This window comes from Strix uralensis, chromosome 12 (genome assembly GCF_047716275.1).
Source record: "Strix uralensis isolate ZFMK-TIS-50842 chromosome 12, bStrUra1, whole genome shotgun sequence".
Classification (NCBI taxonomy): domain Eukaryota; kingdom Metazoa; phylum Chordata; class Aves; order Strigiformes; family Strigidae; genus Strix; species Strix uralensis.
In genome coordinates this window covers 11,216,594-11,227,979 of record NC_133983.1, presented here as the reverse complement: position 1 = coordinate 11,227,979, position 11,386 = coordinate 11,216,594, and the positions used below count along the sequence as shown (strand labels likewise).

The 11,386-nt window shown below is 40.2% G+C and overlaps 1 protein-coding gene across 10 annotated transcripts in view; it reads left to right on the top strand.

Moving 5' to 3' along the window:
* The first annotated feature begins 211 nt into the window (after positions 1–211).
* The window catches only part of LOC141948820 (uncharacterized protein F13E9.13, mitochondrial-like), a 50,401-nt gene continuing 39,226 nt past the window's right edge, over positions 212–11,386 (top strand). For 9 of the 10 annotated variants that reach the window (XM_074881729.1, XM_074881728.1, XM_074881727.1 and 6 more), the window contains exons 1-3: positions 308–575; positions 1,757–1,839; positions 9,121–9,301. In XM_074881729.1, coding sequence (XP_074737830.1) covers positions 434–575; positions 1,757–1,839; positions 9,121–9,301 — 406 coding nt within the window. In that variant the 5' untranslated portion in view covers positions 308–433. The other variant, XM_074881726.1, reaches the window with a different exon arrangement.

The window sequence follows — 11,386 nt, the reverse complement described above, 5'->3', positions numbered from 1 at the left end:
GGGCCGCCTCCCCGCCCGCCCGCACACGTGGCCCCGCGCGCAGCGCCGGGGGCCGGCGCGCGAGCGGGGCGGGGTCTGCGGGGGGCGCGGCGGGGCGCCCGCGGGCCCTGGGGGAGCGGCGCGGGGCGCCGCGGGGCGCGGGATCCCGCGCCGGGGCCGGCGGGGCGGGGCCGGGGCCGGGGCCGGGCCGGGCCGGGGGCGGGGTCGGCGGCGCCGACGCGGAAGCGGCAGCAGGGACAGCGCGCGCGGCCGCCACAGGTGGAGGCGGCTGGGCCGGCGGCGGGGCGGGGTGAAGTGAGGTGAGGGGAGAGGAGCCGAGCCGAGCCGAGCGGAGCGGAGCCGAGCCGAGCCGAGCCGCCCCGCCCGCGAGCGGGGACCGGCTCGGGCCCGGGTCCGGGACCAGCCTGCCTGCGGCGGGAGGCGGGCCGCCGCCATGGCCGGCTGGGGCCTGCCCGCCCCGCCGGCCGGCCCTGATCCCCTCCCTCCTTCCCCCCCGCAGGGCATGCGTCTGCCCGGGCTCTTCGGGCGTCTGAAGGCGGCGGTCGTCGGGGTGGTGCACGTGGGAGCGCTGCCAGGTAAGCGGCGAGCACGGCCAGCCGGCGGGACCGGGCCGGGCCGGGCCGGGCCGCGCCGCCCTCTCGTCGGCGTCACCCGTTAGCCCGGGTGCGGCCCCCGCGGCAGAGCCCGCTGCCCTGGAAGCCTGTCCCTTCAACCGCCGCTGCGGGCTCCTGTGCAGTGCCGCAGGTTTGGGCATCTCCCCTCTTTAGAGGTAAAAGAGGCAGGAGACGCTTCCACGTAGGGAGCTGGACCGAGAAAACAAGGGCTTGGTTGTGGTGAGCTCTCCGCTGCTGTGTTTTAAGAGGCAGGGGTTAGGAAGTACGCAAACGAGCGTTGGAACAGGACAGTGGTTGGACAGAGCTCTCACATGCAGTGAGAGGCGAGAAGAAGCTCAGACGACAGGCAGGGCTTGTTCCGCCCTGACCTCCTCCTCCACCTTTGCCGGGGCTCAGGGTAAGCAGAGCTTATTACAGCAGCTGACCTTCCCCTTGCCAGGCTGGTTCCCGGAGCTCACCGTGCTCCATGTTTTCCCAGGAGCAGCCTCCAGGCACTACTGCCAGCTTTCCCCACGCTGTGAAATCAGACCATCTGACAGATGTCAGAGGGCTCTTCACAGTCCCCATTTCACACTCTCAGTGCTTGGCTTTAGGAACCCAAATACCAGAAAAAACTTCGGAGTTGATCTTAAGGAAAACTCATTGAACTCCAGCAAAATCCATGTGTGTTCATTTCCACTATGAAGCGCTTATACTGCAGATCGGATACAATCAACCTTGCAGATTAAAGATAGCTTTAACTAATTTTAAATTGACAGGTGTTTAGCAAAGGTATTCTGCAGATCTAGAGGTCGGTCTTGCCATAGGTTGTATTGCATGGAGCATCACTAATGCAGGATAAGCTGTAGTAAGTACAGGAATAACAAGCTAAGAGCAGGCCTGGTGCAATAAGAGATTATAGCAGATATTCCTCAAGTCTGTGAGTTAGATTTAGGAACTGAATGGTTACAGCAGATTTGTCAAGTTCAGCTAAGGAAAGCAATGCCACCAAGGCATGTCACAAGGAGATAACAGCAGCCTTCTAGCAAGTTTACCCTCTTTCTCCCTGTTTCAGTATGCCTGTGGTTACCCTACCTGAAAGCTGTTACTGTACGTGGTTTTGGTTTGTGTGTGCCCTGGGGTAAGCAGCATTGTTCTTGCAGGGACACCAAGAAGTTCCCTTCCATTGACCCAGATCACTGATCAAGCTTGTCAAGAGGCAGAAGCTTACAAGGATGCTGGAGTTGTAAGTTTTGGTTTCCTTCTTCCTATGGCAGCATTTACACAAAGCTGCTCCTGCATAGCCAATATCTTAAGTTGAGTCTATAATTCATCAAAAGCACCTTAAACTGCACTGTTTAGGAAGATGCCTAAATCCACATCTTTTATGTCAAATGGTAAGTAGGCCTTCTAGAGTACAAACCCTAAAATAAATATCACATACACCCAAAACAATTGAAAAAGCTTAGGTTCAAATTGTGCAATTCAAGTTGCTTAAGTTGGATTACCATCAATTTAAGAATTTCTAAGTATCAAATCTTAAGTGGGGGGGGAAAAAAAAAAAGGAAAATTGACTGCAACACAGATGGTTGCTGGCATTCTAGATACCTGGCTGTAGAATGCTTCATCATCCAGTCTGACAAGACACTGTATTTTTAGCTCTGTACAACGCTCCAGTTTCACAAAGTCATGGAGGAATGCTGTGTGTATGGCCAAGGCGCTGCATGTATACCTCAGTCACTTGTAGGGTGCAGGATCACCCCACGTTTGTGTTTGTACCAAAACATCACAGATCATTCAGGGACTAAAGAAAAAAGCTTGGGCCCTTTTCTGTCTTCTTTAACCCTTCTATCCTACCCCCGGGCAGCAAGCGTGCCTGCTTTGTACATCTAGAGGAGAAGACCCAAAAGGCCAGTCTCAGCCAGAGGCAAGAACAGGCAGGTACTACTGACTGAATTGCCATTGGACCTAAAGTGGTGTAGTAATCTTCATAGGTCAGTAGATTTTAACAGGGTGTATGTCCTTTTGAAAGGTCAGATATGTTTTAAAAATTTCATTGCACCTTGTCTTCAGGTGTTGATGTGCTTTTTCTTTGACCTGCCTACAGTATTATGTGCATTTTCTGGCATGGTAAGGTGGTGTCCTAATGTCCGAGGTTTGAAAATGTCTTTAATGAACAAGTAGTCACTGCTCTGAGCTGCTGTTTTCTGCAAAGCTTTAACAACAAGTCAGTTGAAACCTTTTTAATGGCATAAATTAGAATGATACTTTACAGAGTGAACAAAATCGAATATAAGAGCTTAGTCTAAATTATATAAGACCATGGTGAAAATGCAAGACAAATCACACAAAGTAGGTTATGAGCAGAGCACTAGTAAGTCTAAATTAGGAAAGAATCCCGAGAACAGAATTGTTGAAAGGATAAACAGCAGTGCAGAAGAATGATGTTTACATAGGTGGACTTCAGTGCCTGTGAACCAGACAAGCTGTCCACTCAGAATAATCTCTAACTGCATGTTGTATAGAATGAGTAAATTTTCTTCCTTTTCATGCTTCTTGAAAGAACAGGTGTGCAATAGCTCTGTATTCTGTACTGTGACTTTATATTTTGTCTTCACAGTTACAGTATCAACATGAGGTATAACGTGATTTGATCTACAGCAGAGGAGTGGCAAGTCTCTGTCTTCCTGTGTTAGAGGAAGTGGTTACACAAGTGATCTGTAACTGGTAAAACCATTGCCCCACATTCCAGTGCTTGTTTACCCATTTCCCTTACATGCTAATTACACATTGAAACCTTTAGCAGCAGGGAGAAAACACCAAGTATACCTAAAGGTGAGGGAGGGTACAGAAGCAGTTACTTTCACTGCTGACATGCACAAAGCTGGAACAGTTTTAAGACAAGCTTTAAAATCAGTATTAATGCAAAATTTTAATTTGGGTTTTATACTTTTCTGTCTTTTCAACAGTTGTAATAAATTTGGCTATTCCAGGTCTAACTGGCTTACCTTTTCTCCTGTTGCATTGCAGTCTCTGCACTAGAATATATTTTCAAACCTACCTCTCAGGTAGACAGATGAGGTAAATGTAGTCATTTCTCTACACATTTGGACAAATTCAGGGCTTAAAGTTATGCTTAGTCTGTTTCCTATAGAAGTCATAAGAACATCAGTATACATTCCACACTGATCTTCATTCTAAATGTCTGTACACAATAGTGTTACAGCAGTATGGCAAACAAATCCTTTATTAATGCCATAAAGGTCAGAGATAACAGAGAGTGTCCATGAATACCAGTATGGTTGCCTAACACTTTCTGCAATTCACTTGTGGTGTTTTTCCTGGTACTTTAAGAGAAATGCAAGTTTTCATGATAGATACTGCAGAAACTTTCTGGCTTTTGCACCGAAGTCACCACTCTTCCACGCTAACTCTCCTGCTTCTGTAATGGGAATAGATTTGAGTTTCCCCATCAGTAGTCCGAGTGAACTGTTAAAATCTGTTTTTCTTGTGGAAGAAGAACTAGAAACTGAAAGGTTTTTTTCCATGGATGTTTCTAGTGACAGTATTTCCAAATGCTGCTGACAGTAGCCTTTAAGAAGATATGTAACCATTTTGCTGCTACTAGATATTTACACATTGTCTCAAGTTGCTTGAATTGGTGTTAACATTTAAAAATAAATATGGTCTTGCTCACTCAATACGCATTGCACTTGAAGCAAATCCTAGTATATTTAGAAAAGGTGACTTGGTTGGCACATTAGCAGCTTAACATAATAAATATAAAAGATTTGGGATATTAGAGCACAGTAATGAAAACAAGCGAGTGCTCAGTCAGAAAGCCATCTGTGCTCAAAATGTATATGCTTTGTACTTGTGTGTTGCTAAACAATGAAATTCCCTAGACAAGATTTTTATAAGCAGCAAGCTATGAGGCATTATGATCCCTCCAATTTGTATCTGCTTTTGTTTAAGAAAAATGCAAAATATGTATTCAAGTTAACTTTTATTCATTTTGTTCAGCCTGGGTTATGCTTACTTTGTAGCCACAGAATAGAGGACAAGTTTCCTATAATTTCATTGATAGGATCACTTTACTACTAGTTGCTGTTACATAGCTGCAGCTACTTGAGTAGCTGACATTAAAGACCACTAGATATAATACATAATAGATAATACATAAGTAAAACTGTTTCTTTAAAAAAAATCCCCAAGTTAAAGCTACATTGAGTTGCAAATATTATGGTGTTTCTTGTCACACAAAGTTTAGGTTTGCTTCTTTTACCAATGCTGTCTCTGGAGATGCATTCATTGCTATTCTGATCCTCCCAACACTTCTTTTGTCTCTGAACTTGGAATAGGAGTTGCTAGTAAATGTTTTACATTGATGTTTTTAAAAAAATGAAAAGTTTCAAGTCTGTTACTCTTATAACTACAATGATAGTTAGAATTCAAGTTACTTAAAGTTTAATAACAGTTGAGACCAAATAAATTAGTATTTCTGCATAGAAACATGTAGGTAGTTATCACTTGGATTACAGAGGTTAATATTTCAAGTCTTAGCTATATTACTACCTCTTATGTTATATGTAGGAGAACATAAGATATCTACTTACCTATATTAAGGCAGTAATTGCTTCCTCTGGAGGTAGAGCTTTTAAAGGAATTGCTGGGGAGCTGTGCCTAGACACAGCAAATAAATGCTCTACCAAAGCACCTGATTTCCTTTATAAGGTGCACATGACGGTGGTGGTGGGAAAGGCTTTAATTGCCTTAGTGCATACTTGAGCCTATATAATAACAGGCATGGTACAAAAACTCCCTTTCCCCCTGTAGGAAAGAGTAGTTGCTTTAAGCCTGCAAAGGTTTGTGTTAGTATGTATGTTTTTGTAGGTAGAGCCCTTCTGTTAGGGGAAACACTGGGGTTAAAGTTGCCCTAGGTAAAAGTTGTATTAGGTAGATGCTGAGTTAAAGCTTGTATGATTGTTCTACCTGTTGTGGCTTATAGTGCTGTGACTATTTTTGAGGCTTTTCTGCTGTGATATGTGTGTGTGCAGCTGAAGTGTTTTAAGAGGTCATTTCTATAAGTGGAATAAAGCTAAGGAAATTATTTTTCTATATAATCAGAGAGCTATGTGAATGACCTGTTCTCCAATAGCTAACTGTGATACAGGAGGCACTTTGCACATACATAGCACTTCAGAAGTCATTCAGAGTAGAAAGGACCTATATTGTTTGAGAATTACTTTTATAATAAGGCTATTATATATAAGCAACACTTAAATCTTCTTAATATTCAGTGGAAAAGGAACACAAAAGGTATTTGCTAGAGTTTTCTCTCATACTATCTAAATAAATTCTGCTTTGGAGAGTGTAATACAGTAGCTGTTCCCATAGACTTCTAAACTATAAGCTTAAGTTCTAAGAACTTTAATTTAATGTAACTGTTTTCTTTCCACCATTTTAATTAGCTGTCTGATGGTACTGAAGTCTGTTTTATATACATATCAATTCAGTAAACACAGAAATCTGTGATGTTATATTTTTATATAAAATATGAAAGGAAGCTTTGAGTTAACGCATGTGTAATTCAGCTCTCTTGCAGAACATATGTTGTTCTTTTTTAATTAAACAAAACATAATATGCAAAAGAACATAGTCTATTGGATGGTACCAAAAGAATGACACATTATTAAAGTAATACCAAAAATATTCACTGTAACTGCACCTTGAGGCCATAGGAAGAAACAACTGCTAGAAAGTGAATATAGTTCATTTAAGGCAGAAGAGAGAAATGTTGGAATCCTCCCATATGCCTGCATTTTGAACTAGAATTCAATCAGATACTTTTTATGCACAGTAGTATGGCTAGGGTTTTTAATTAATTTTTAAATTAATTAATTTGTTAATGTATCTAATGGAATAATTTGCTTTATGCAAATCCCGAGCTGTCAGAGTAGTAGCAACTCACGGAAAGCTCACTTTCACTGTCAAATTCCTGTGGAATTCTGCCGGCCCATTCTCCTGCTTTTTCGGCTGCTAGGGTGGCTCTTCAGGAGTGAAGCAGCTGAAGCCCCCTTTCCAGATGCCTTTCATAGAATACCAGGTTGAAAGAGACCTCAAGGATCACCTGGTCTAACCTTTCTTGGCAAAAGCACTGTTGAGATAAGATGGTCCAGCACCTTGTCCAACTGAATCTTAAAAGTGTCCAATATTAGGGAATCCACTACTTCCCTGGTGAGATTATTCCAGTGACTGATTGTTCTTATTGTGAAAAATTTTCCTCTCTGCTTTCTTCCTGTTTGTCCTATTGAGGTTGATTCTTGACTGCCTGAAAGCCTGGGGCTTCTGGTTTGCAGACCCTAGCTCCTTGCCCTTACGATAAGCTTGGAGTTTCCCAGATAGCCAGGTTTTGGTGAAGTCTGCCAGTGAGAGCATTCTTGAGCCAAGGACCAAGGGCTTCCAGGTTTTGTAGCCTCAAGGAATTACCTGGTTTTGAAGGTTCATTGCATTTTTTGAGTTTGTTTAGTTTTGTTAAAATATTATAGTTCTACATTAACGCCACATACCGCTACTGACCAACTTTGCGTTCTTGCTTAGACCGACCTAATATATTTACATTTACAGAGGGCAAAAGGTTAAGGCATTTCTCTTTCTGTTGGTACCACAAAGTGTTCAGTAGTTGTGCCTGAGGTACAAGACCATTTGGTCAGTTCAGGTTTATTGGAACAGTCCTGACCTCATTCAGAGAAACTGACTTAAAAGTTTGTGGGGTTTTTTTCATTTCTGAAAATGCTGTGGATTTTCTGAGGACTGGTTGTCATCTTTGTAATACGGCTATCTCCTATCACAGGTAGAGAAGTGTGGATGTTAAATTATACATTGAATTGGATGAAGAAACAAAGTCAAGGACAGATGTTTTGTTTAGTTGTCATACTTGGTTTTCCTTTGCTTAGTTGAGGTTTTCTTGGACTGAAATTCTGTAATGAAATATGCTGATGAATGGCACCAAATAGTGAGTAGGTCTAATGCTGGGTACTCATAATATTGGATCACTTTTTCCGATAATAGGTTGTGTCCTTTTGTTTTTAAGGTAGCATGATGTATTTTGTGTATTTAAATACTCAGCTGTAAGTCATTTGGTAAAGGCAGCTGTACCCTGGTGCACTGAACGTATGTGGGTCGTGTGTTTGGACTGACCATATTATTCCACTGGATTATTTCCATTCTCACTTTTCCTCATCCTCCACATTAGGTGTTCATTTATGATGTTTGTGGTTTAGCCTGTAATTCAGCCATTAAATGCTGACTGCATTTTATATACTGTCTTATCTTTTACTGCCAAAAGGGCTTCTGCACTACAACAAAGATTAAAGAAGCGTTACGTATGAAATTTTTTTTAAAAGGGAAACCTTTTTTCCCCTTCCTGTTTTTCTACATTATTATTAACCAAACTTCTTTGTTTAATCTGTAGTTGTATTTTTTCCTCAAATGTTCTTCTTTCTATTCTGCTTCAGTTACAATATCTTTAAAATGTAAAGCTCTCATTTTAAAGGATTAAGATGTGTGATAAAACTCGAGTGGAATTTGTTTTCTATATATACAATTAATTTGCCTGTTCAACTTTTTGTACTTTTAGAGTGAATCAGGTGAGAAATTTCTATCTTCTTCCAACATTCTCACTGCAAATGCAAAACATCAGGCTTGAAATATGTTTCAAGGCTATACTTTTACTCTTGTTATTAGTCCTTGACAAAATTATATATGACTTCCAGTTGTTGAAAACTTTCTGATATATACTATACAATGATTGGAAAAGTGCAAGGTATCAGATAATGTACAAAGATTTTCAGTAAATCGTATAAATTACATCAGCAGAGTATTTTATCATCACTCCATTGTTTGCTAAGATTATGTCTGTGTGGAGTGAGAGGTATAGTAGATAATAAATAGCAGTATCTTCCTTCAAGTAATTCTGAATCCGCAATGGGAGAAATATCAATAGTTAATACTATGGTATTAGGCACACTGCAAATAGGCACAATAATAGTCAAACAAAAAATTCCTTTATTTATCCAAAATAACACTTATTTTCTGACATTAATTGAATTGAAAATTGCGTTGATTATCTCTAAATCCTCCGTTATCCAAACATACTCAATATCCTATATTCCACTTGGATAATTGAAGTTTGACTTTACACTATTTTTAATGAGGTATAAGATTTAACTCATTCGCCTATAGTTCACATTTTAGGATGGATCAAAGGAAACCAAATTGATGAATGTATAATTAAAATCACATTTATTTCTCTTCATGATTTCCCTGCAAATACCATGCTGTTGATGAAAGCACTTTTATAAGTGGTTGTATGCATCAACACAATTTACTGTAGATAATCCTTCCTTTGAAGGAAAACCTTTAAACTCCTGTGTCTTTTAATACAAAACAGCGTAATGGTAAACTAGCCATGTTTTTTAAATTCCTTTTTTCCCAGTTGAATCATATTTCTTTATAATCTCCACAGGATGGCTTGATAGTAGAAAACATGCATGATCTTCCTTACATGGTGTGTCCTGGGCCTGAAGTAACTGCAGCAATGACAGTCGTTAGTGCTGCAGTGAGACAAACCTGCCCCCATCTCACGCTGGGTGTCCAGATCCTGTGTGCTGCAAATCAACAGGCGATAGCAGTTGCTCTTGCTGCAGGTAATAGAAATGACTCATCAGTTATTACCGTTGTTTGCTATGGCATTTACTCTCTGCAAATTGTGCATTGTACTAACATAGATACCATGAAAAATGAGACATGAAAAGCTCACTGTACCCTGAAAAAGCAGAAATTAGATTTTGAGAAAGATGCCTCCTTGATTGTAATAGATGATACTTGCACACTGCTTCAGTTGGAGGCAGCTAAAAATCCCAAGGCCGCTCTGCAGCTTTCTGGGTGAAACCTGTCTAAATATAATGATTAGTTTAAACCTACTCATGTCTAAAAGCCACCTTTGGTGTAACTCTATTTACTTCAGTTAAATTATATTTGAGGATCAATTTAACCCACTGTGGTTAAGCATCCTGTTTCAGCATCTAATTATATTTTGTTGCTACTACTGTTATCCATTAAAACTAAGTTTTCATTGCCTTTTTTTAATGAATGGATGGAATGAAGCTTTTTATATAATAACAAAAAATTGAGTGTACAGCTAGTGAAACTACTTAAAATTAAATTGCATTTGGGGGAATTAAATATAAATTAATCTATCTTTATTGCATGAATCTTAGACTTGCTAACCTTTCTGCTCCTACTGCTTGCTGAAGCAATTTTAGTTTTTCATATGTAACGTTCCATGATTTAAAGATGGAGGCTGGTTTAATATGGAAGACTTGTACTTCCTAAATACTTCATAAATTGAGGGTTAATGCCTGTTTTTGCCCAAATTGCATATGTGATTACAGTAAGGTTGCACATTTTTGAATGTACAAATTTTATAAACAGGCAGAATTTCATAGGAATGAAAAACTAAAAGATGCTGGTGTTAATTGAAAATCATACTTCAGGTAAAATAATGTAGGCTAACTTATGTGCAGTGGCAGTTTTAATTATGTTGAATATGTTCTAAAAGTCTTAAATTCCTTTTTTTTCTTGGAGGAATTCTTGTTAGTAGATGTGTTTTGAACATATTTCTTTTGAGTGCTTTAAAATCAGAAGTTGCCATTTCCAAGGTATCTAGCTACTTGACAAACTGACAAAACCTAATTTTTATTGCTGCAGTAGAACCTATATGAAAACCTGAAATAAAAGTGCTAACAGAATCCAGTTTTAGTTTTTAGGGATTGTATACATGTAGGATAGTTGGAGTACACAGGCATTTGCAAAAATATTTACACATCTTATTTTTAAAAGCAGTAGTCAAACTGTTAGTGAGTTATGCATCCTTTGAGGAGCAAAACTGATCACTAAATAAGGGATATAGTGTGGGAACAGTGTATTTCTCTTACTTCTCAGCAATTATTAATGAGGGAGAGAATTCCTGGAGGGCTTGGGTTTTGCTCAGCTCTACTACTGTTCTGCACTATTTGCTCTGTAACTGGAGAACACCAGCTAGGAAGGGCCTGTGTTTAATGCATTTCATTGCACTTCTCTAAAAATTACTGTCTCAAGTTCACTGAACAGGAAAGCAAAAAGAAAAGAAAATCACTTTAAGCAAAACCATAGAAAAGTGAGTGCTACTTTGTAGGTAGCAAATGTTTGAGTAGTTCTTCTGTGGCAACTTAGTAGTGACTTTAATGTCAATACAGTTTGAATAGGTGGCTATTAATAAAGCAAGCCCTTTCTTGCTTTCACTACAAAAAATACTTGCTCGTGTTTCAGCTAAAAAGCATATGTAGCATCTCCTGCTACTATGTAGTCATTTCACTTTCCCTGTGGAAACTCCTATCTTTGGTAGAAACAGCGGTTCTGAAGAGAACTGCACAGGGAAATTCTAAGTGGTCTCTAGGTGGAGGTAATGATTTTATTTTGTAAAGGGGGAAACAAGTCAGCAGGTTTGCAGTGTGACTAGAAGGAACTCAACATCAGCAATGTGTGGTTATGTTAATAAATATGTTGTGGGTAGCCAAATAGTAACAGATTAAATTACTGAATTTTCTTAGCATATTGACAAGGTATTGGATAAATGTGAAAATAACAGTAATAAATCAGGGATGAGGCATCTGAGAAGGTCGAGAATTTTTAAAATTTATTTTGGTTCTTTAAGAAACATTTATTTATCCAATTAGGCACCTAAAGGAAGG